The sequence below is a fragment of the Acinonyx jubatus genome, chromosome D4, assembly GCF_027475565.1.
Source record: "Acinonyx jubatus isolate Ajub_Pintada_27869175 chromosome D4, VMU_Ajub_asm_v1.0, whole genome shotgun sequence".
In the NCBI taxonomy this organism is placed as follows: domain Eukaryota; kingdom Metazoa; phylum Chordata; class Mammalia; order Carnivora; family Felidae; genus Acinonyx; species Acinonyx jubatus.
In genome coordinates, this window is record NC_069391.1 from 73916742 (window position 1) to 73943394 (window position 26653).

At 41.1% G+C, this 26653-nt stretch overlaps 1 protein-coding gene across 1 annotated transcript in view; it reads left to right on the forward strand.

The window, feature by feature from the left end:
• GNAQ (G protein subunit alpha q) overlaps window positions 1-26653 on the forward strand; it is a 311423-nt gene that overhangs the window by 193627 nt on the left and 91143 nt on the right. Inside the window, exon 3 of the mRNA XM_027040994.2 lies at window positions 16045-16199. Within this exon, the coding sequence (XP_026896795.1) occupies window positions 16045-16199 (155 nt within the window). The remainder of the gene's footprint in view (window positions 1-16044; window positions 16200-26653) is intronic.

The window sequence follows — 26653 nt, forward strand, 5'->3', positions numbered from 1 at the left end:
TTGGCCTTTATGCTTTATTTATTGAACAAAGCAAGGAACATAATATGGTTTGGACTCTTCATTGCAAAATGAACTAATGTTACTGTGGAGAAGCCAGGAGTTACATAGAATAGTTACTTCAAAAAAGGTTGAGTTGGAAGTATGGGCGGGAGTGGAATAAAAAAAATACGTTATTGATAGAATTGGTGGTAATTTCTGTGTTTGTGTCTTTTTTTGTCAGTTCTGTAAGCCATCCTGCACTATCAGATGAGAATAACTTTTGGAGTAAAATTAATATATTTATGACTCAAAGCTCTTACTTATAGGCTGAGCTGGTATTCAGCCCTTACCCATTGATAACACTGTACCAGTGTTAAAATCTTTTAAATTATGTTATAGCTGCTGCCCTAAGTTCTCTGAGTGACCCCAGCAGCCCTGGTCCTACTCTGGGACACTTTTGGCCCCTTTGTGATCCATCAGCCAAAAGGGTGTTATGAGACATGCCAAGGGAAGTTCAGAGTCCAGCTCTTTTCTGTTTGACCAGTGACCCAGGCCATACCACTGGGTAAATATTTTAATTTCACCCAGCTTAGGTCTGAATGTGTAATCATAAGAGCAAGGCATCTCTACCATTCTCGAATCCAAGAGCTTAGTTACAGAAGTCAACACTTCTGTACAGGCTAAGAGTCCAAGATCATACCAGAGGCCCAGCCAGACCTCCCAATGTCCTGGGCAGGACTGCTTTCTCTGTCCAGTACTGGTCATTATTTCTTCTTATCCTCAGTCTTATCAGATTGTATTTCTGGACAGATATACCAGAATGAAGACAGTGCCGTTCCACTGGCAGAATACATACTGACTGGCCCTAGGATCATGCTAGAACGTGGGAAATAGTAGACAGTTCCTGTCCTAAAGTCCTTTGCAGCATTTCTGGAAATTCTATGTGCACAAACGTGGAACAGTTCAAAAGAAGTGCCAGGCAGGTAGAGAGCTTGGTGTCCCATGAATGTTTTATGAAGTCTGTAAATGGCCCCAAGAAGATAATCGTTAGGAAAGGCTTAAATGAGATGGGTATTGAGGAGGGCACCTTTTGGGATGAGCACTGGGTGTTGTATGGAAACCAATTTGACAATAAATTTCATATATTAAAAAAAAAAAAAAAAAGGAAAGGCTTAAATGAGAAGATGAATAGGGCTCGTGGAAGACTGAGACCCCACAACATATCCTTTCTTCACCAGATCTGTACGTTAGCTTTTTACTTAAGGGCTGCTGCTAGGGGTGACTAATGATTTCCTTCCTAAACATCAAGACTCCAGCACTACGTTCAATGGCTACACACTTCAGGATGTTTCTCTTTGAAATGTTGAATATATTGCTTGAAGTTTCCCCTTCACACCCAATTTTTTTTTTTTATTTCTGTATAATCTCATCTGTCCTTCTTAAATCTGATAGTAATGAGTGGAAAATAAAAAGATCAATTACCTGATCATTACCCCAGATAAATGATTCTGATTGATTGATAAATGATTCTGTCTGTATGTGCACCACTGTTTAAACTTCTTTCACCATGCCAACCCCTTTTACTGCTCCTCCTTTTTGTTTTCTCTCCCAGCAGTCTTCTGCCTTAGGCTAAAAGAAATGAACCTCTTCCTTTAACTCCTTTTCTTAGCAAGAGACTTTTTTAACCAAAGATGTTGAAACTCTAGAAAGGTTGCTTGTTCCTACCACCAAGTAAAGGGGATTTTAAAATACTTAAAATCTACGTGGGTGGTGCCCCAGAAGCTGTAGACTGGAGGAGGGTGGTCATCTTCTACCCTCCACAAGGACAGAAGAGGTTCGGGGAAGGTTATCCTCCTTGTGAGAGTCCGTCTAAATAGGTTCTTTGCAGTGAGGATCCAAACGTTACCAGAGACGGACGCTAGCTCAGACGGCACAGTAAAAGAGGAAGTAGGTCCTAAACTTAGAAATTACATGAGAGCTTTTCAAAAATAGACATATAGCTAAGAACACATAAGAGAAGCAATATGCATTTTTATCTTCCTGAAAAAGCAAAGCAAATCGTAGAGACCTTTTGAGTTACATTAAGATGGATTTGATTTGGTTCTATTTAATGACCCGTGCTACATCACCGACCACTTTAGCTTTTCATGGGAAGCTTACGAGAACTCAATGGGAAGAGTGCATCTGGGTATATCTTATTTGGTAAAGTCTTCATGCACGTCTGTTTGGGTGTCTGTCTTCGAAAAGGTTTTTTTGTCAGGTTGTGGTCTTTGCTTGTTTTGAAAACTCACACTCAGGTGAATGCAGTATGAGTTTTAGGCTTACCTGTGGAGAAAAACAAATTGTTTATGTTAACTAAAGGCAACATGCTTTAGTTGGAAAAAAATTGTACCTGTATAATAATCACCAGTGGTCACTATAGTTATTGTATATAATCCGTTACTTAAGTGAGAGTACAAAACAGCACGTCCTTAAGATTTAAAGCTGACAGTGCTATATAGCATGTTGGTAGGAACCATAGAAGCTATTTTGAATTTTTGGAGCAGATTCCTAAATTTTGAAACCTCCTAAAGACTTCACTGAGTGCAAAAAAAAAGGACTGAGGATATGTTGCCATCATTCCCCTTGGATTGTACCGGAAGTACAAACTAAAGGTTGCTTCTGTTTCCTGAACCATTAGTGTGTGCGTGTTACTTTGCTGTTTTATGAAGAGTATTACACTTAAGCTTATGACAGCATCGTGATGACGTTATGACATCCTCACTTTAGGGCTAAGGAAATTGAGCCTTGGACAGGCCCGAAAGCAAGTCACTGGGAACAGGGTAGAAGCTCAGTGTTTGCCCCCAAAGCCACAGGCTCTTGGCCACTGCACATTATACCTTGAGATGGTCATGACTGCCCTAATAACCCAAACCTTGTACTACCATTCCTTTCCTAACACATGCCCTGGTCCCCTCCGTTAGACCTGGGTGGATTGGAACTCAGAACAAGAGCATTCAAAGTTCAGCTCTAGGAAATAAATTAAGGGGCGGGTAAGGGGAAACACGGAAAGAGCCCAGGTGCACAACATTTTTGATGGATCCTGATGAGGAATCTGAGTAAATGCCCACTGGTGGGAGTTGGATTCAGTGTAATTCTTGTTTCCTCTTATGCAGAGTGCACAAGCCTCCTGATCATATGCAGAAGGAGCATCACACAGTTTCTACGGGGGGTAAGGGGATGGGACCGAAGTCAGATGACTTCAGGGTCACACAGGTAATGTGAAGACAGCCAGGTCTGTTCTTTGTCACAACATAATTAACTTCGGCATTATCGGACATAAACTATTCTTCACTCTTCTGAAGAATTATGCACTCTCCTATTATCGTTGGCAGTAGTGAGTAGTAGATGGTAGCCTACCTGTTTATAGCTTCTTGTCCTCTTGGAAGATGGGCTCAGTGTCGTTCAGTCTCTTCCAGTTTATCAAGAGAAGTAGGAAATCCGTTTGTTTGTTTAACGGAAGCTTCTCAATTTTAGATGTTGAGCCCTTTACAAAAATTGTGCTAGACAAGTACGTCTGCAGTCCATCAGCTTACCTCTCATCTTCTTGACTCCCCTGGCCTCAGTCTTCTCCATGCATAGCCTGATCCAGAGTCCTGGTTTGCTTGAGATACTTGAAGGTTACACCTGTTGGCCCAGCATCCCTGCAGTTTAGGATTTTTAAGTAAGCATTCTTATTATTGAGATAAACCAGGATGGATTTGATAGATTTTCATTTTGTATTTCCAGATTCTGTTCATGCAGTTGAACAGATTTCTCACTTTAACACTTGGTTAAATCCAAAAGATGTTCCAACTTTGTTCCAAATCCTTCCAGATGCAATGTAACTGCATCTCCCTTTCAAAGACAGCCTGTGGGCACTCGGCGCTAATATGGAGTAAGCTTGGACAAGAATGAGTGGGGACAGCCAATTCCTTCCAGTCTGGAGGGTGCTGTTGCCTTTACCATCTGTTGGTTGTTATTAGCTAATCATGCCGTGTGCTGGTCTATCTGCCATGAGGCCACCAGACCTCCAGTGAGCAGGGTCATTGGGAAATTATATTCCATATAATTGAACTATGTGGAAAGTTAAGGCCAAGCATTCTTGCCATGGTGGTCTGAAAGCTTTTGCTTCAATGTTTGTTTGTTTTTTTCTTTCTCATTTATAGTTTGGTGTAAATCTGTTACTCTTAGTTTTATTGTTGGATAATCCTTTTATTTTTAGAATAAATCTTTTTGGCCGTAATCTTAAAAAAAACTGAAAGTGTATGTTTAACACAAAATTAAATACTGAATTTTTGTTTCTCAAGAGGGTTAACAATAATTTGTAACTTGTACAAAATTGTTTATCAGTACTTAGCATCTACCATGGTGGCCATCATGATGTCATCAACCACACAAAATTCAAAACACACGTTTCTGCTGAAAAAGTATCAACATCTACTTCTAAAATCAGCTGTTATTTTCAAAGTATTGTACCCAAAATGACATTTTAGCATGGGCAGCTGCAGAAAATGCATTTTTATGTTACTCTGGGAAACATGACTTTTCACTTAGATCAAGTGATCCATGTTAATTTAGCTCATTTTTTTATTCCAAGTTTTCTTATGGATGTACAAAAAAATTGAAAAAAGGAACTATTCTGTGAAACTCAGCAGAAGAAAATCTTTGCAAATAATTAATGGTTTGATTTTTTTTTCTCCCTTTAATTCAAGGAGGCAACATGAAATTTTTGAACATTCATTCTGATAAAGTGAAATATCTTGGCATTATTTGGGATAATATCGTGAATGCTTTTGTCTCTTTAAAAATTGTTGAAAGTAAAAGTATTCAGTGATAAGGAGATGAATATAGTTCTTGATGGAGCACAGTATCATGGTAAAACATTTATTAAATTAAGAAGCCTACGGAGCAGAATGTGTTTGGAATTAGTTATGACTCACAAATAAGTCAATTATGTCCAAACAAGTTGTGATAATCTATTAAGAATGACTTTTGTCTCCCAAAGTATTTGTGATAGGATAATATTCTACACTAATACAAAAAGATAGCTCTATGGAAATATTGGAACTGAAATACTTATGTATTTCGAGTTGAAAAATAAAAGAGTTAACAGGACCTTCCATGTAGCAGAATTTGTTCCGGGCTTACCAGATATTTCAGCCCCGCAAAAAGAGAATATTTCCAAAATAAAAAACGGTCTATAGAGAAGGACCCGTTGAAAATGTTAACAATTTCAAATTTATTAACCTGAAACAGCTAGTGCGATTTTGGAAAATATTGTGGTTAATGATATGAAATAGCTTATTATATAATATATCCATATTGAAAAAATATAATCTTCTGAAAAAATGTCAGGGACATGATGTCAGAACAAATATGGCCAAGAACATGACTGAAATACATGAATGTACCAAGAAAATTCCTTCTCACTTTTTTTTTACTTTAATCTACATGGAAGCTTGAAAGTTTTATTTTTTAGAAAGAATTTTATATTTGAAAACATTTTGATAATACTAATGTTAGTCAAACTGATTTGTTGGTCAATAAAAAAATATTTGAAAGCTATATAGCATTACTTTCAGTAGCCCTTTTCATAGTTGAAAGTGTCAGTGCGTAGGCTGTGAACTCTAGCATTATTTCCCACTGGAAGATGACCAGTTTCTCACTACTTGTCCGAGTACCTTTTTACAATTCTTATCCATAATTTTCCTGGAATTTGTGTTTTTTTTTAGTTTATTTATTTCTTTTTGAGAGAGACAGAGACCATGAGTGGGGGAAGGGCAGAGAGAGAGAGAGGGAGAATCCCAAACAGGCTCTGCGCTTAGCGCGCAGCTTGACCCTACAACCATGAGATCATGAACTGAGCCAAAATCAAGAGTCGGATGCTCAACCAACTGAGCCACCCTGGCGCCCCTGAAATTTGGGTTCTTAATCTAAGTGACAAATTATAGAACTTAATATTTAACACCTGCCCCGTCACCCCCCCCCCCCCCCACACACACACACACAAATACCTAATGAGATGTGACTTCTCTTATTTCTTCCTACTCAGGTTATAATGTGTCATTACTGTCTTTCATTGGAGGCAATGCTGCTGTCCGTTCATTTTTCCATTCCGAGTGTTGGCACAGTTTCTTGCTGAGTTGAAGAGGTATTGAAACAAGTGTTCTAAAAGACTCCCTCCTTTGCCCAAGATCCTGGGACTGGGAGCCTTTCGCTTTCGGTTCTGAGCACACTTTCTGAAGCCATAAAGGGCAGGTTTCACAGGGAATGTCCCAGAAAGATTACACCCGCTGGGAAGGACTCTGGCATCGCCGGGAACATCTGGGAATGCTTCATTAAGGAGCTTGTTCTTTTAATTTTTTGCAGCTTTGTTCGAAATTCTACCAAGCCAAGCAGGGGAAGCTTCTTTATCTGTTCCTCCTGTTGTGAAACAAAATAAAATCCCAAGCCAGCAGCAGCTTAGTCCTCTGGCTAATAAGATTGTAGGAGCACAGACATTGCAAAGAGCTAAAATGATTAGGTTTCTTCTGAGACATTATATGAGGAAATGAGCCACAGACAAAATGTGATCTCAAAAATGAAGATGCTATGAATCCCTAGAGCAAGCATTTACCTATTATGCCAGAATAGGGGAGAATCCATCTGTTGGTTGTTTTGCTTGTATAAAATCAACCCCTGTGTGTTGGAAGTCGCAGTCTCTACACAGTTCCTCAGAAGGTGATCCCTGAGAACATAGTCCTATCAACTGACCTGGGAAGGGAGAAGCCACCGTGGCCAGGCAGGTCTGGGAGGTGCAGTAGTGTCTCCAACCCTGGCCTATGCTCGTGGGTTTCTGGCACCATGACCTTATTAACAGTTCTGAGTTCTGTAGTACAGACATCCGTTTAACTTTTTGTAACCCTCATTCTCCACGGTTATCTGCCTTTGATCTTAGAACCCATTTTTTTCAAATAGCCATTAAAACCCAAAGTACCTAATGCTCCTTGAATATTCTTTGAAAGCAGCCTGAAAAGTTTACCTCATTATTTTTTATAAATATGCACATCTTAAGAATCTCCCTTTCTAATTTCTTCTTTATCACTATTACTTTATGCAAACTCTTGGAAAATAAGCCGGCTTTCACAGTATTCGTGACGTGTAGGTGTGTCACATTCATACTGTGACATTACCATCATAATCATGAAGTGACATTTCAGCTGTGCACAATTTTAATATCGCATCCTAAGATTTTACAGACCTGAGAGCAAAATTCTTTGTAATGGAACCATGTAATTAATCAGTCAACACTCTCTTTGGACTGATTCATATATATTATGTCATGCTGCATCAAGCATCTGACCTACAGTGTCATTGATAATAGTAATTAGGACATGGCAGACAGACATGAAAAAGGAAAATGATAAGCAGAGAACTCAACAGAAGAATATTTATACGGAATTTATGGTGGTAGAGCCAAGAAAGAGATTGAGTCCTTTAAAAGAAAAAAGAATATTTTAAACAAGAAGTATTTCCTCCACCAAGAAGGAATTCATTGTGTTTTATAATAGGCAGATACAGCCATTAGTGAAGCAAAATCAAAGGGAGAAATACATTTCCAGCAAATGTGTTTTAGGAAGGGCAGCATGCCTTATAGTCATTGATTGCCTTGGTGAACACGGTAATAGAGACTAAAAATAAAAATCTGTGATAAAAGAACAAGTTCAATAATGGGATAATAGGGGGGCTAGGGGGGCCCAGTCGGCTAAGCATCGGACTTCGGCTCAGGTCGTGATCTCACGGTTTGTGAGTTCAAGCCCCACATCCTGCTCTTTGCTGGCAGCACAGAGCCTGCTTCAGATTCTCTCTCGCTCTCTCACTGTGTCTCTCTGCCCCTCTCCCTTTCTCAAAAATAAATAAACATTAAATAATAATAATAATGGGAGAATCAATTTGTAAAGTCTTAATGAAAGAATAATATGTGACAGTCTAATAAACTTTCTTGTTGAGTATTTTATTATTTGGGACATTTTAATTTTTTTTTTCAACGTTTATTTATTTTGGGGACAGAGAGAGACAGAGCATGAACGGGGGAGGGGCAGAGAGAGAGGGAGACACAGAATCGGAAACAGGCTCCAGGCTCTGAGCCATCAGCCCAGAGCCTGACGCGGGGCTCGAACTCACGGACCGCGAGATCGTGACCTGGCTGAAGTCGGACGCTTAACCGACTGCGCCACCCAGGCGCCCCAAGGGACATTTTATTTCACACAGATTCTCTGCTTTGTCAGTGTCCAGTGCATTGCCTGACACATGATAGGTAAATGTTTGTTGAAATAATTACGGATGGCAATTATTTATTTATGGTAATTTTGAGATACCACAATATTTCCCAGTAATTATAATTTTTTTTTTCTTTAGGCATTTTACATTTCCTAACAGTCCTACAATGAGTTATTTTCCCATCTTCTAGATGGGAATACTGAGATTCAGGAAGCGTGAGTGACTGGCCTAAAGACACAGGGCTGGTGTGTGAGAATTAAGACTGAAGTCTGGTTTGGTCTCAAAATTAAAATTCTTCCTCCTTCCACTCTGGTTCTCTGGATTACTCAGTGAAAAATTCAATAGTCTCCATATGATACTGGTGCAAAGAGGAACGTGGGTGCTTAGCAAAGGAAAATCAGTAGATTCCTAGCTCTGAAGGATTCCGCACACAGGATGTATAATCTTCGTCAGGGACCTCAAAAGGCTGTGTCACAGGGGCACCTGGGTGGCCCAGTCGGTTGAGCGTCCGACTCTTGATTTCGGCTCGGGTCACGATCTCATGGTTTGTGGGATCAAACCCCACATTGGGCTCCATGCTGATAGCTCAGGGCCTGCGTGAGATTCTCTCTCTTGCTCTCTCTGCCTCTCCCCCACTTAAGCTTGCTCTTTCTCTCAAAAAAAAAAAAAAAAACAACAAGTTTGCATCATGTAGTAATTTGTAATTTTGTTGAGCAACGAGTTGAATCCTAAGTGTGGAGAGGCTCTTCTGTGGGAGTGAGTCATTTGCCACGTGAACCCAGCCGGCAGGAGCTCCGTGTGACTTTGCTGTCCTTTGTCATTTATGCGGTAATGGCCATAAAAAGATTCATCCACCACAACTGTGGCCTGTGTGCAATGCACCTTAATGAAGGTCAGCTCTTTAAGTTGTGATGAAGTCAGAGAAGGCGAAGTGGTCTAAGAAATGATAGCTGTCATCCAAGTTTTCTGTAGGAAATGTTACGCTGAGAGGTGTTTACCAATTTGAGGACTCAGAGATCCAGGATTCAGTATGACCTCCAGAATACTATTATGACCTCAATATTATTATGAGCAAAGTAAGGCTTGGGTGACTTGCCCAACGTCACAGAAGCTAGTAGGTGCGTGCAGCGTGGTTTATGTGTTCTGTGCTATTTTTCCTTTTCTTTTGCTTTTTCCGTAACTGGTAGCTTTAGGTGTTAGGCTCTGCCTTTACGTATTTTAGGTGCATTCTGCCTCTCAAGCCTTCTAAGGTAAGTTCTATTTCTACCCTCATTTGACAGATTGGGAACCAGAGGTTTAAAAGTGTTAAATAGCGTGCCCAGGGTCCCCTCTGTTCACGCAGGGTGAAGGTGGGCTCACAACACAGCAATCTCATCCCAGGGTCCCTTATTTTACTCTGTGCTTCCTTAGAACAAAAGAAAATAAAACACAAAGCATGGGATGTTTTCCCCCCACACTTTATTTAAGAGTCTGCAGGTTTTTGTTTTGTTTTGTTTTTTAGAGTCAAATGTGAAAATGGAAATACGCACCAAGGAAAAACAAAAATGAGATGATTTGAGCCTTGGTTCAGAATTAAAACAGACTCTGACAGTGTTTCAGACTCTAATTCAGAGGTCTTTTGCTTGTGTTGGGCGCCCTTTCAAACAGAGCAGCCCTAATGAGCTGCTGAATGTTGTGTCTGAGAGCTTCCACAAATGTGGAAGTTAACCATTTGGTTTTCTACTTCTGGGTTGTAGGAACCGGAATAAGTGCGACATTCTAGCCTAAAGCCACCCCCGAGCTGTTAATGGGTTTTTGAAAATCCTTCCAAAGTGATTATAAGGTCCTTTTTATGTCATCCGAAGGCTTGGCCTTTTGTGGGCAGGGCAAGACCCACGTTGGTGGGGACTCAGTTCCTCCTTCCCTTTGCCGAAGCCACCATGGAAATACCAACACGTCCAAAATTTACCTGAATTTTATGACCACCAAGTCGTGAAAACAAGACATTACCACATTGGCACATCTTGTGGTTTCCATGTGGTCTTTCCCTAGAATTCTGCCAGAGTTCCGAAGAGGAGCTACTTCGTCTTCACAGAGTTCCGCTAAGGCTGGCCACCAGCTTGCTAAGAACACTGAAAGCGAGCATTCATCATTAAATATTTCCAGTGTGTTCCACTGTAACTTGAAATGAAATAGAATTGTATTTTACATTCTGCTTGATGAACTCATACCTGTTTACTGTGTGCAGAGTTCCAAACGAGCGCAGTAGTCCTCTGTAATTGTTATTTATATTATTAGAAATGAATTCTTTTCTTTTCATCATAGTTAGGCTTTTTCATTTATAATTATTTAATTTTGCGTGATTGCTTGTGATTTTCACTATTATTCACATTGGACATATGGACAAATAGAAGAAAACAAATAGAGTTCCTATTCTCACATAGCAAAAGAATATTATTAACGCCTCCAGAATATTTTTTACAAAGGAAATTGAGAGGATTTACTTTCATTGGGGACATTTATAGAAGCAGTTTTAAGATTCTATGTGTATTTTGTAAAATGCTATCATACTTTTAAATAACTTACAGAACTTCAGAGAAGGTTCTTACATAAATGCAAATTACGGTTGATTATATTTGGATGTCATTTTCCCAAACAGCAAGGGTGGAATTAAACAATGAAGTCTAAGAGACAGTCAAGGTGACTTCGAGATTCTGAAATGGGTCAAAGCCAAGTGGTGACCTGTGTTTTTTGAGAGTGATATTCTTTCATAGATGGTACACGTTGACTTCTGAGTTAGGGTTCATAGTTGAGACTAGTATTGGAACTTTCTCAGAGGGGGAGGTTAGTTTGAATTAAGAGTCAGCATGAAACTTCCTCACTAGACTGGTGTTTTCACAGTTAAGAGAGAGGGCCATGTTGATTTTGTCCTCTGAGCCTTTGTTCATTTCTTCCTCCTCCCTGGAAGTATCGTGTGTCTTTATCTCCACCTGACAGCTAAATCCTGTCTTCTCTCCGACATCGCGTTTGATCTCCTCTGTCGGAGGGGAGTTCTATTTGCTCAGTCCTTATGTGGCATTACTCGTGTACAGACTTACTGTGTTCTGTTCCTGAGGCGCTGGTTGGAAATAGTGAAATGTTGTTTCAGTACATGGTATGACATGCTCCTGGGTGCTGTATGCATCCTAGATGCATGTCCTCTATGTTTGTAGTCATATTACTTGTGGCCGGATGAGTCCTTGATTTGGTCTAGTGGCATCATGTTATAGACAAGGAAAATGAAGTTCTAAAAGAAAGAACTGGGCTTTCTCCTAAGGGTCATGGCCGGTTAGCGTTATGGGTAAAGCCAGGACTGGAAGGTAGATGTCCTGGTTGCAAGATGGTGCAGTTTTTACTCTTCCTTCCTTGTATCCTTCATTCAGTAAATTTGTATTGAGCATCTCCCATGTGACAGGCATTCTGCCAGGTCCTGAGCAGTGTTGCGCGTATCTCGCAACTTCTTCTGTGAACGGAGAGGAAGATACTAACAAATATCACACAAATAGATGTGCACCAGCCACCCCGATAAGTGTTGCTGAGGATTGTGCCCTTGTATGAGAGTAGTAATGGGTAATAGATTTCCTTGAGAAACTGACTTTGACCTGTAGGACCTGGCATTGTGTTTCTGTGTATTTTTTAAGCGCACTTAAATTAGACACATATTTGTTGTATGGGCCCCCAAAGAAATTAGAACCAATAAGCTACAGCCTGTTCCCTCATTGTATAGTCTAGAAGGGGGGATAAGTCAAGACGTAACTATTGACATAAAGCAAAGTATAGAAGTTCTGTGGTGCAAAGGATGCAAAGATAACTTTTTTGGAGGCGAAGCAAATGGAAATAACTTCCGGGGGGAGAGGCAGCATAGGATACAGCCCTGGAACAAGAGCTAAAGAGAGGAAGAGGGAAGGCATTCCAATGGTGAGTGAAAGCAAGCAGAGGTAGCCTGAGATAAGAAATGACAGGTCTGGCAATATAAAACGGTGTCATTTTACAGCAGCAGGCTCTTGTGGAAAGTCACAACTATACACTGTTGAGAATGTTGTCTTTTTTTTTAATGCCCTGGCAGTCAGCTGAAATGAAGGACGGACATGCAAATATTCCCTCTCGTTCCTACTCCTGGAGCACATAACCCTGTGCTTTGTTGGGCTGCCATCTGTATGAACCATTTCCCCCCACCCCCTGAAAGAATTACATCTGGTTCTCTAATTGCTCTATTACCTAGCTTTCCATTGGGGTCCAGTAAACATTTAATCATAATAGTGAAAAGTGGCTGGTGTGTTGAAGGTCTTTTCTCTGGCAGAAGCTAACTTCTCTAGATGCCGAAACAGAACTTCTTCCAAATGACAAGACTGGCCCAGTATAGTGAGTATCAAGGGCATTGAAGAAATAGTACGTATGCTAACTCGTGTTACCATGTAGCTTTTACCCCATTCAGAGTTTGGTCCCAACCATTTCTCCCTATGGATATATAAACGTTTGTCTAAATATTATTGTAGAAAAATACTGAAAATTACCTACTCATTAGCATGTGTTAACCAGTAACCAGCTACTGTGCTTTAGATTCTGTGCAGGACAGTGTTAGTGGTCAAGCTTATCAGGGAAGCCAATGAAAAAGCATCTTTTTTTTTTTAATGCTTATTTATTTTTGAGGGGGGGGGGAGAGAGAGAGAGAGAGAGGGAGAGCGAGTCAGAGAGCGTGCAAGTGGGGGAGGGGCATAGAGAGAGGGAGGCACAGAATCCAAAGCACGTTCCAGGCTCTGAGCTGTCAGCACAGAGCCCAGTGTGGGGCTCGAACTGGTGAACCGTGAGATCATGACCTGAGCTCAAGTCGGAATGCTTAACCAACTGAGCCACCCAGAAGAGCATCTCTCGGAACATATGTTGCAGTTGAATGGCCCCGATGTAGCTCAGTCACAGATACGTTTTATTTATCTTGTATAGTGTTGCCAAGACCTAAAATTAGGGCTATTTCACAGAAAAGCCTAGATTTTTTTTTTTTTTTTGGCTTCCTTGAAAAATTGAAAGATCAGGCAACAATGGACCAACCTTGCCAATGGCAACAATTCGTTGGAGTTAAGGAGCAGCTGCCTTCTTTAATTAAGGAATATATTTGTGCCACAGTTCCCATTACTCCCTATTGCCTGTATCCGGCCCATTGAGTCATTTCCCTGGCTTTCTGGCCCTTAAGAACATCTGTCAGTGACATCTGCTTTGGAATGATTGTTGCCTCTGTGAGCCTCTTCTCTTTAGCTTCCCGTAACAATTCCTGGCCAGCAAGGCAATTAATTATGATCAGAACAACTAGCCTCTGCGAGCTTTGTAGTCTGCAGTGGCCCTCAAACTTTTGCATGCATCAGAATCTTAAGACAGATTGTTGAGCCTCATTTCCAGAGTTTCAGATTCACAAGGTTTGAGGATCAGAGGGTTTGGATTTCTGTCAAATTCCCACGGAACGCTGATGGTGTGCGGACCAGCTTCTGAGAGTCACTGAGCTATAGTACTAGAACACAACACAAAACAACATGAGGCTGGTGGGACAGTATATGTTCCCCACCAGAAATAAAATGTGGAAAGGTTAAGTAACTTACCCAGGGTCATAAGAAGAAGTAGAGTCAGATTGAAAACCCTGTCTTTAGAGTATATCCAGCAGGAAGCCATGTTGTAGATCCCTGCTTCTGCACCCAGCTGCCCCACAAGATCCCCAGAATCCTCTAGAGAACCCTGTAATGCACATGTAGCTGTAGGGGTTCTAATTTAAGATTATACCAAGGATGTGATCATTGTCCTATCTCCGGACACTGCGTTTGAACTTGCAGTGAGCACAGGCAGAGGCAAGGGTTGAAACCTGACTGTAGATCTCCCTGCAGAGGTATGAGACATACTTGCTGGGCAGGACCTGTGACTAAGGAAGGCTCGCCGGGAGTAGAACTGAGGAACAGGACTCCAGGCTGGCAAGATCGCTCGCTGCTGGGATAACAGAACAGATCGCCTGGACAGGGACTAGGTACAGAAGCAACTACAGGGATCTCTTTTCCAAGACTGGGGTCCAGAGCAGAGCTAGAACTTCTCGGTTACTAGATCTGTCAAGGTCAGAACAGAACTAACAAGAAAGGTGATTTCTTCAGTCTCGTCATTTTAGGCTTCTTAAAACCTTACTTAAGTCCAGATTAATCTAATGATATGGGGCCCTTCCCACTTTGCAGGGGAAGGTGGGTAAAGTTGGGGAACCAGACAGGGTCTCACATGGATTAAACTGATTTTTTAAAAAATGTATTAAAGCTCCATCTGCTTAAAACCCTTTGAAATGAATAATTAGGTCACCGTGTGATCATGATAAGTCATCCACTAACCTAGTTTGAACGTTTGTATTTCTCCAAGTAAGAGTGTAAATGTATTATCAGCTACCTACCTCCAGTCTCCAAGACAGTTATATTTATATGTATGTATAATTTGCATACATATATTGATATAATGTAATTAAATGAATATACTATATATATATATATGTATATATATATGTATATATATATGGATGGATGGATGTGAGCAGGGTTTTTATTTTGACAGGGATTTTAGGCAGTGGTATATTCTGGGTTGACTGTACCACATTTTGATTTCACTCTTATTGAAAACATTTTTTGTTTTATTTTTGTTAAGATTTTATTATTTATTTTTGAGAGAGAGAAGAGAGAGAGCGTGAGCAGGGAGGGACAGAGAGAGGGAGACGCAGAATCCAAAGCAGGCTCCAGGCTCTGGGCTGTCTGCACAGAGCCTGATGCGGGGCTTGAACTCACGGACCGTGAGATCACGACCTGAGCCGAAGTTGGAAGCCCAATCGACTAAGCCATTAGTCATTTTTGACTGAAAACATTTTCTTAAAATTTAAATGCTTTTATTTATTTTTGGAAGAGAGAGAGAGAGAGAGAATGGAGGAGGGTCTGGCAGCAGGGGTGGGGGGCGGGGGACAGAGGATCCGAGCCGGGCTCTATGCTGACAGCTGGAGCTTACGAATAGCAAGATCATGACCTGAGCTGAAGTCAGGATGCCTAACCGACTGAGCCACCCAGGCGCCCCTCAAAAACCTTTTTAAAATCTCCTTACCTTTTTCCTACTAAATGTTGTAATGAAAATAACAAAGTCCTTTTTCCTTGTTAAAAAGTTGAATAGAATTCTCAATCTGATAATGTTGATAAGGCATGTATGAAATAAAGATTCTGGAAGTCAAGGTGTGTTGGAATGGAGGGGGAATGGTTACTGTGTTTCACATTAAATCATTGATAATAATTGTTCTTCTGGGGGTTTTATATCCTATCTTGAAAGGGAATGATAGAAATTAAACCTGATTAGCTGAAGAGTCTGATTAAGTTTATGCTAATACGTAAACTCAAGGGCTGAGTGTATTATGTGTTTGATTATAATGAACTATAAATACAGAGGGCATAATTATTCCTGTTCTTTGCTTTAGGATTATGATAATCACCAGAAATGATCATATGTGTAGCATGACATCCTCATTGTTCTGATGGGAAGCTGAACACTGTTTTCCTCTAGTCAACATTATGTAGCCTCCAGGTTTACTGTAGACGGAAAGATTTGGGACTGGATTCTCTGTAAGGAAAAAAGAAATGAAGCATTGCTTTTTGATAAACCAGGTTGAAAATGAGCACATGAAGGAAAACCTCAGTTGTGCGCAGTGTGACGTGCAAACCAAAGGCAGTTTTCAGTGACAGAGAGATTAAAACTGCTGTATTTGTTTGTTTTCAACAGGCTCATGCACAATTAGTTCGAGAAGTCGATGTGGAGAAGGTGTCTGCTTTTGAGAATCCATATGTAGATGCAATAAAGAGTTTATGGAATGATCCTGGAATCCAGGAATGCTATGATAGACGACGAGAATATCAGTTGTCTGACTCTACCAAATAGTGAGTATTCATCAAGGAGGCCCCTTGGATCTTTCTCTTTAGTTTCGTGTGCTCTGCAGTGATAACTTCTGTATTCTTGCACTTGTATTCGGTATCTGCCTCAAACTCCAGTTAGGAAGTGCAGATGTTAAACCTGTGCCAACCTCATACATTTAGACTCTTCTAAGGGACAGACTGGCATCATGAGTCAGAGAGAGTATTTCTTGTACTGTTTTCCATTTGAAAACCAAACTGAAAACTCAAGGAATCTGAATTTACCCACCCATTGCTTCCCCCAAATTGCAGACCAGCAATACTCAAACGCATACTCCATTGTGATTTGAAATCCTGTAATGATAACTCTTCATACAAATTTCTGATCCTTTTGTCATGTGCCAGAAAACACGTACACACATTAAAAACCCCAAACAAATACTCTCGATTATGCCTTCTCACACATCACACTTCCTAGTTTCTAGTTTCCAGACACAGAACCTTGACTGCTCTCGGGGAACCACTGTTATGTTGATGGACAGGTTTGCCTTTGCATGAAAATTGCGTGTGAGTCTAATTTTGCATGCATTCCAAAATTATTTGGTGAGCTGTCAATCAAAATCACGTGTCCTGGGAGAGATTTGCATCCTAGAGAGATTTGTTAGTTTTCTAGATTAAATCTCGCCCAACAGAAAGAAAGTGAAAATCTGGCAATTGTTGGATTAATGTAATCAATGTAGTCAGCAATCTAGATAATCAGGCGCCTGAAAAATGGACTTTTTGTAGTATTTAGCCAGATTTCTGTCTACATTAATTATGTTAACCCAGGCTTCGCTTCTTGCTGTTGGTTCCGGGCGGACAGAAGAATGGATGGAAAAAAGTCCACAGCCTCAGGCCAGTTCATATGAAGTGACCCACTGGATGAGAGCAGGACCCTGGGGAAAATGAGGAGCCCCAGAGGCTGGTTGGCATCACACATGGTGCCTGGAAGATCCAAGAGCTGATCAGTTCTGTTTTCTCAATATAGTAGATCACGTTTCGACTTTTATTCTAGGCATTTGCGTAAGATCAGTTACGATTCAGGTCAGCCACAGAAATGTGGCCTGGTCACAGCAGTGCTTGTATTCCTATGGTAAATTTGCATCACGTAATTCTGGAACGTGGCATAGGAGGCTCATGATCCCCATGTCTGTCGTGTTTTAACTAGTGTTAATCCCCTGGTGTGCCTGTGGAATGTGTGCCTTCCTCGTTCCTTATTTTCTCTTTCCTTCTTCCACGCCTTCATCTCACTGCCCTTCTGTCGCTTCTCTTCCACTCGCTGCCTGCCTGCCTGCCTGCCTTCGCCCCTCGTCCTTCCTCCCTCCCGCCCTCCCTCTGGAACCTTGACTGTGTAAGTTTCTGTGAGTGCAGAGATGAGAGATGCAGTCAGCTCTTGTCTCTTCCAAATTCTGCCCCCTCAACCTTTGACCAGCTGTCTTTCTCTTACTTCCTGCCCCCTCTGTCCTTATGTTTGCTTTGCCATTTCAGATTTCATCTAGCTCCCCATGGTGCTGTTGTGTTTTATCCCTTGTTCCCTGTTCCTGCTCAGTATGTCTCCTCCTATCTGCTTGCTTCCCCTCCACCCTCACCTGTCATTCTCGAGTTCTCCTGACTCTCCTCTCCACTTCTCACTGTGCTGCCGTGATGCCTCTCCTGACCCTTAGTGAGGAATGAATCCCCCGTTACCAAGTTCTTTTTACTAATAAATCCTCCAGTCTCTCATCGCATCTAACCCCGATCTGTTAACTTTTATCATAAACCCCGTCTCTCCCCCTTCTCACCTGTTCTAGTCTTTACCCATGTGTAACTTTTCTCCCTACAGAGAGGTCTTGCCATTAGGGCATCAGAGAAGCAGTGTCGAATGATTATGTGCTGACCAAGGTCAGGGTTCCTCCTTAGGAAATGATTTTGCCTCTGCTCTGGGAATAGACCCTGTGAGTGATTCCTGTGTGCACCGAGGACACCTGTATCAGCTGCTGCGCATATATTCTTGAGACAAGGCTCTACACGTGTCTGGTGACATTCCTTAGCTTAGATTTGTGGATTTCTAGACAGGTGCCCGTTAGTTAGTACAATAAGAGGACATGACAACATCTGCTATTTTAAGGAAAGAGCTATTTAAGACCATTTCTTGAACCTGCTGTTAGCACTGTGATTTTGGAAAAGCCGCTGTCTGAGAATCCTGTTGTATAAGCTGCGTGAACCATAGAAACATGCCTTTGGACACATCCCTTATGCTGGAGTCAGACAGACATGTGGGGGCAGCTGGGGCAGGCTGATCTAAATTCCTTCAAATGATTATTCTTTAAACAGTTCTATTTTCCCCTAATGGCGATGTGGAGAAGCTGATTTTCTGAACTATATACATAGATAGATAGATAGATAGATAGATAGATAGATAGATAGATAGGTAGATAGATAGATGTGGGTTTATGTGTATGCACATACACCTAATTCTTTTTTAACCATATTTGTGTGCAGAAGTAAGAAAGTAAATTATCACAGATCCTTACATACCCACATTTCAGGATCTGTCTCTTTAAAAAAAAAAAATAGGACGTTTCCCCACATAGTAAATAATACTGTATTACACCTAAAATTAATCGTCAGTCCTTTTTGTCATTATACCCAGTTCACAGTCCCACTTCCCAAATTCTTCCAAGATGTCCTATAGAGTAGGTCGGTTTTAGGACTACACGTTGCGTTGGTTTATATGTCCCTTAGGCTCTCGTGATCTAGTAGAGGCCTGCATGCATTTCACTGGCATGTTGAAGAGATTAGCCTGATTGCCTTATGTAGTATGAATTAACTTGCTCCGTTGTCTCTTGAATTTACTGTAAGCTGGAAATTACATTTAAAGACTTGATTCGATTCAAGCTAATTGTGAGTAAATTGCATTTTAAGAGATGTTGTTTGCCCATCATGGGCGCAGCTAAGGCTCCCCACGGTATTAGGGCGCTGACGCCCTCCCTTATAAAGTTCTATTTTTCCTCTTGCCACCAAAAGCAATCTGTGTGGTGTTATTTTGTCACTGGGTGATCTCTGGTTCCCCATCAACTCTTCACTTAATGGCTTCCATTCCATTTGATAAGTCTTGTGTGATTTAATGCTTCCCTTAGGATTTGGAAAAGAGTACATTTTCTACTTTTATCATTTGGTCCACATTGGTATTCTTCTGTGAAATACAAGGCTGTTTCCTTGGCTGGTGCTATTTGATTATCTTTTAACAAATTTTCTACTAAAAAGTATATGTTTCCATCTTTTTGTTACAGTAACTTGTTCTATAGACTAAATAGATGGTGACCATACAACTTACCATTCCAGTGAGGACATTTTGAGAAGGAAGGGGTTGCTATTAATAGGCTGAAATAAAAGGCATAACCTGGGAATCCTGGTTAAGCAGGAACATTTGGTCAGTTTAGCTACATGAAACCTAGGGAGGCGTTTTGTATTTTGTTTGGGGTTTCCCCTCCCCTCTTTATTTTCGCTAGAAGACTGTTTACTTCAAGGGAAGTAGAACCAGGGTATTCCTACCAGTTATGTAAGGAGTTGTATGTGGAAACCTGAGTTAGCTGGCCCCGTGTTTCTGGTCTCTTCCCAAGACGAGTTAGTCCTCTTTATAGATTGGTGGCCAACAGCTTGGCTGGCTGGCTTTTAATCCCACCGTGTCAGGAGCCCTGAGTATTAGAGACCCCTTTTTCTTCCCCAGTTAGGCTCGGGCACTTTTCCCTTCCCTCAGCTAGGAAAGCCCTCCCACCACAAAGATAGGACCTGTGGCTTTCGGGATTCACCCACCTGCTGCTTCATTTCACGTGTGTGTAGCCCGAGCAGATGCTCTGGGAACCGCAGGAAGAACACTCAAAACCTTGGGGGCCTCATATCTTGAGCACCGTTGATTCCCAGTACTGACTTCATTTTCACAGAATAACTATGAAATAGAAATAATTCAAAATAATTCTTGACTCTGTATTCCAGATAGCTGTTACCTCTTTTCTGACATTTTTGTGTGCCCCCGACTGGCGTATTTTTAGTATTTGTATCTCCCTCCTATACTTCTTAAAGATTTTTCTGCATTGTTCTATCTTTACAATTAAACACCACCTCACTGGTGTTCTGGACGTGATTTCTTAAACAATATCATCACCTTCCAGAACTCTTCCAGAGCTCAGGACCACCTCTCTCGAGCAGTGTCTGCACTTGTGGTTCTTCAGTTTAGATTCAGGTGACACGTACAGATGTCATCTCTAGCAGTGTGAGAATCAGGACCACGCACATCTGCTCAGAGTCGGCTGCATGACAGCTGTTGTCTCCAGAACCCTGCTGATGGCAAGAGTCTTGCCGGCCACATGCCAGGAATACTGAGAGCAGAGGCCAAGCATGTCCTTATTCTTTCCTACGCGGTGAGCTCCTTTTCATCCTTCCAGACCCTGGTCAGTGGTCTGTTCTCTGAAAGTGTTGCCCAACACCAAAGATAGTGAGTCACTGTGTCCTGTGGGTTAGTACTTTACACATCTCTTTCGTACCTGTTACCGTGTTTACTAAAGTGTCTCTCTCCTCAGAGCCTCATGGTGACTGCTCATGTTTGACCTTCACAGATGATCGTCCCATGAAATAATAGATGGGTAATTTTCCACTATTTCATTGACCATGATGTAGGTGCGGTCATGATGTAGGTGCCATTGTAGATGAACTGTGAAGTCAGAGCCGTGAAAGCATTCAAAGTTGTTTGTTCTTTCTCTTCTGCTATTTTTGAAGGTCTCAGTTCTGGAAAGTTCTGTTATCATCGTAACTCCTGTTTGCTGAACACTTACTCTATGTTAGATTGTGTACTTCGGTACTGTGTGTAGTTAGATTCTTACTATATGTTAGATTCCACATGCATTATTTCATTTATCCTCAAAGCCACCTAAAGTGGTAGATACATCCTATCATCCCCATCAAACAGTAGAGGAAACCGGTTGTCAGAGAGGTTGAGTAGCTTGGTTAAAGTCATACAGTTAGTAAGAGTAGGAGTAGGAGTCAAAATCACTTTTCTTCTTCTAAAGCCCCAGATCTTAATCACTGTGAGATACAGCTTTACAGAGGATGGATGGTTGAGAGAGAGATAGAAAATTGACTACAGTTAGATGAATAGATGATAGATTAATAGATAAATGTCTATGATCAGAGAAATCACTCACCATAGAAGATGCGAATTGTTCATTAATCTTTATAAATGTTGCCTATAGGTAGTTCCGTACATATGAGGTCAAGAAGGAAAATTATGTAGAGTTTACTGGAAAATAAACCCAGCAGGGTTTTGATTATCATCCAGAAAGTCTACCCAGTTTAACAACATGTCAATTATTCATACACCGTGGAAGATGTTCTAAGTCACGGATAATTCAGAATTATTATTTCTTTATTTTAGCCTCTAGTCTTTTTTTAAAATATTTTTTGGTGTTTATTTATTTTTGAGAGACGGGGGTGGGGGGAGGTGAGAGAGGGGAAGAGAGAGAAGGAGACCGAGGATCTGAAGCAGGCCCTCTGACAACAGAAAGCCCAGTGCGGGGCTCAAACCCACAAACTGTGAGATCATGACCTGAGCCAAAGTCAGACACTTACCGACTGGGCCACCCAGGCGCCTCGTATTATAGCCTCACGTCTTAACCCTTTCCCCCCATACTCTATCCATTAACTTTTTATTGGAGTTAAACTAGAGCCAGTAAGAAAGCTACAACAAAGTCATTTGAGCTTCCCTCTTTCTGCTTTGGTTAGCCAACTTACTGATCATAATAAACAGTGGGCAGGCAGCCCAGGAGCAAGGAAATGGGAAAGTCTAGGAGATGGATAAGCAGTTTTGGATAAGTTTGCAATTGACTTTCATTTGGTATATCCTTCTAATTTTATTGATCAAAAGAATAAATAGCACTCTAAGATGCTGGAGAGTTTTGTGAATTTTCTTATTAACTTTTTTGTTATTGATTAAAAAAAAAAAGCCTGAGGGCTTTGAATATCTTAGATAAAGAGCACAATAAACAGATGGCTGTAGGTTTACTCTTTTTTTTTTTTTTTTTCTTTCTGGGGTTAACCATCTTTTTTTAATATACTGAGGCATCAGGTCAAATGAGTTCACTGCCTACAGTACTAAATCTCCATCACATTGGCACGTAGTGAGAGAAGTCCTCACACTGCTGGCTTTTGGCAAAGACTGCTCTGTGTTCACCTCAAGAGACCAAATAATCCGTAATCTCACCTTTCCTGAAGTTCCCTCCAAGGAGCTCAGCAGATCAGACACCTTCTTGAAATTTTCTGTAAATCCAAAACACATATGTAAATTGGCTTTTGGGTGTAAGTCACTGTTGGAGCTTACTTTTAACCTCATGCCTAAATTTTTAACTTAATTTAAAAATGTGTAAGGAGGGGCACCTGCGTGGCTCAGTCTGTTAAGCGTCCGACTCCGGCTCAGGTCATGATCTTGCGATCCGTGAGTTTGAGCCCCGCGTTGGGCTCTGTGCTGACAGCTCAGAGCCTGGAGCCTGTTTCAGATTCTGTGTCTCCCTCTCTCTCTGCCCCTCCCCTGTTCATGCTCTGTCTCTCTCTGTTTCAAAAATAAATAAACGTTAAAATAAAACAAAATTTAAAAAAAATGTGCAAGGAATTTGAATGTTAACTCAAAATGCAATAGGAATTTCAGAGGTAGACTCAGTATATCCACCTGATTTAGGGCTGAGTTCTTTTGAAGAGATACCTTGCTAAAAAGTTCCTGACTGATGAGCAAAATAGTTAACTCTAGGGTGTGTTTCCTTTGACGCTTGGAGCCATCCTGACTTTACTCTTCATCTGCTGATAAAAAGGAAGTGTAAACCTACTGCAGGCTTTTGGAGACAGACAAGGTTATCGTCTTGTCGAGAGAACATTGGGTCAAGGTCTAGTCTTTGATGGAGTTCCCTCTGCCACTCGTCACCTCTGGGGTTTTGACAAAGTAAACGCCACTTGCTCCAGACTCTGGTGTGTGATCTATAATCTCTAAATTGCCTTCTAAATTCTGAAATCCTGTGATCTATTACAGTAGACTGCCTTTATCTGAGAAACCATTATCCTATGCAGTCAAGTGAAAACCTGGCACCCCCAAATTTACCTGAGAAAGGAATGAACAAAGATTATTCTCTACATGGTTAAATTACTAAAAATGCCATCTTGAGCCCAGAAGAGGGCATGGATATTGAATATGTTTGCTCTTTTTGAAAAGACCAACAATAATATGTCATTTTTTTTCACTTGAGTGACATATTTACTTCTATTTTTGTTCTGTTTTGTCATCTAATGAGCCGTATCTCCTAATAACCTTTTGCAAGAATAAAACAAACAAAACAAACAAAATTTTTGTCTTCCACAGTGAACTGATGATTCTAAGATGCGGGTCTTTATTATTCCTTTTTTAGAGCCCTTGGCACTTCAGAGATGCTAAGATAAGACTTGGGTATGCTTTACACTCTAACCTTCATTACTGCGATGTAATAGGGAAAGGGCACCTGTCTGCCATTCATTCACCCTGCCTGAAGGGCATAGCGGGTGCGAGTGACATGCTTCATATGTCAGCTTGCTGCCCGCTCACGCTTTGGCACAGCATCTTCAGCTTCTGTAGTTCGGCCTCTTCTCCACAGTCTCCCCTGGACGGCACTGTCCCCAGTTGAAACCAGGAATGTTGTTACTACTGAACAGGGATTGGCAAACCCACAGGCCAAATTCAGCCTGCTGCCTGTTTTTTTTTTTTTATAAATAAAGTTTTATTGGAACACAACCACGCTCATTTGCTTATGTATTACCTATAGCTGGTTTTGCGCCCATTGGCAGAGTTAAATAGTTGTAACAGAGACTGTATGGCCCACAAAGCCTAGAATATTTACTGTCTGATTTTTACCACCGCCTGCCCCCCTCTCCCCCCACAACTCAAATGGCAGATATCTCTTAGAGAAGACTGAATGTTTAAAGGCAACTGGTATTCTGCGTCCACTTGCGTTTAGATAGAACTTACCTTAGGGCCCCTGTCCTCTGAATTAACCCAAAGCTAAATTTCAGAATACTGAGAGAATAGATGGCTTGTATTCCTTCCGCAGTACTCAGTAAGTGCTGCTTTGCACAACAAAACTTGATAGGAAGTGGGCATCGGAGAACCCTATGTCCTATTCCCTGTCAGTACCTCTACAATGCCATGTAAACAGCGTCTAGTACCAAAGATGCTATGAATGACCAGAAATGTTCATTGAGTTGATTTGACTCTGAGAGCCAGGATTGTGTCTTACACGTCTTGCCTTTTGCCCATTGTCGTACCTGGAACAGCTGGTTAAGGAGAGTGTGATAGGTTTAACCATCAGTGGATCCAAGGGTAGAATTGACAGCCTTTTGTAATAGAACAGGTACCTGAGCAGAAGACAACTCTAGCTTCAGTCACAAGTGAGCTCTGGAACCTTGCTCTTTCCATGTAACCCTTTAGGTCATTTGGGTCCCTTTATTTTGACTCCTGCCTGCCAAGCAGTCTTTTAACTCTGACTGGATGACCCTGATGCTGCATTATCACTATGGCATCTTGATTTAAAGTAATGAGTTGAATTTTGATCTGTAATTAGTGCAATTAGTTGACTATGACCAGCTCCTCAGACCTGATCATCCTTATCAGAATGAAAGTTCTGATCTTACAGAACCAACATCCAACCAAGTTAAGGGGACGTGACACTGAGATACCTACTTTAATCAGTAGTGTTTTTTCTCATGGCTGACGCTTGCCTACAACCACTGGAGCCTCTAGTTATTTAAAATTTTTTTAATGTTTATTTATTTTTGAGACAGAGAGAGACAGAGCATGAGCAGGGGAGGAGCAGAGAGAGAGGGAGACACAGAATCCGAAGCAGGCTCCAGGTTTTGAGCTGTCAGCACAGAGCCCGACGCAGGGCTCGAACTCACGGACTGTGAGGTCCTGACCTGAGCTGAAGTCGGACGCCCAACCGACTGAGCCACCCAGGCGCCCCTGCCTTGTAGTGTAGTTATTTAAAGCATATTCATCTCCATTGCCAGACTACAAGCTTCTTGAGGACAGGACTCACATCTTTTTTTTTTTTTTTTTTTTTTTAATTTTATGGTTGGCACTCCATGTTTGCACAGTACCTAGCTTTCAGTGTAGACTTTCGGAGAAAGTAATTGGATGAATGACTGAATAGTAAGAAAGTAAGTAACTTCTGGGTTTTCCTAATTTCTTCCCATCTTTCTTTTCTCTTCGTTTCTGCCTACCCAAATCTCATTTTGTCTGATCAGTGTAACTCATCCCCCACATCTCCTCCACACTATTCTCTAGTGACTACAGTTCATAATCATCTCTCCTTCCTTATTGCCTTCAGAGTTAGCAGCTCACAATTTGGCACTTAATTATTTCTTAATTGATTCATCTGTGCTATCTTAGCTTCCCAGGCAGCCTCCTGTCCCTCAAGGCAAAGGATATATATATCTTAAGTATTTTGTACCAGCTCCCTGTGCCAGCCCCCCTCCCTCTGGCACACACAGAGTGCATTAGCTTTAACATAACGGATTTTCAATAAGTGTGTGTAAATTAACTGAATTAAGCACTATCGTTACATTTCAGGACAAGCAGGCAAGGATAAAATGCAGTTTTCTGATGCTTCTTGAATTGCTTTGTTTTACTTTTTTTCATATTTATTTATTTATTTATCTTGAGAGAGACGGGTAGAAGGAGAGAATCCCAAGCAGGCTCTGCGCTGTCAGCACAGAGCCTGATGTGGGGCTTGATCCCACGAATGGTGAGATCATGACCTGAGCCAAAAGCAGGAGTCCGATGCTTAACTGAGCCTCCCAGGCGCCCCTCTTGATATGTTTTAGAAGCGTAAAAATTTTGTCAGAATTAGTCAGCAGCTTTGAAAGTTACCACATAAAAGGCAAATAAATTAACAAAGCAGAAAGCCAGACCAGCAAATTGAAAAAGGCCTCTTCCTTCCCTTTTCTCTTTCTCTTCTTCTCTCTTTTCTCATCTTGCTTTTGCTTTTAATTATAAGATCGATTTATTTGAGCAACAGACTGAAAAATCTATCTCCATGACCCCAGCAGACGCACAAGTTGCCTGGCCCATTTTCCATTTGACATCGATGGGCTCTTTATTTGAAGCATTCGTATCAACTAACCATATATAAGATTCCTAAGAACCTGAAACTATTTAACAGATGCAGCGATAGGATCTTTTTATGAGACACTTAATTTACTTTTACAAATCTGCTTTCCTGAGTCGGTTTAGTTCTTTGGCCAAGGATAATTGAAATGCATGATTTCTTAGACTTCTCTTTTATCCCCCAGAATATTCTCCCTTGAGTTGTTTTCATAAACCATAAGGATATCACCTACTTGCTACCACTGGGTGATCTTTGTCTTAAATCTGTAATTTTGTACTGAAAACAAAT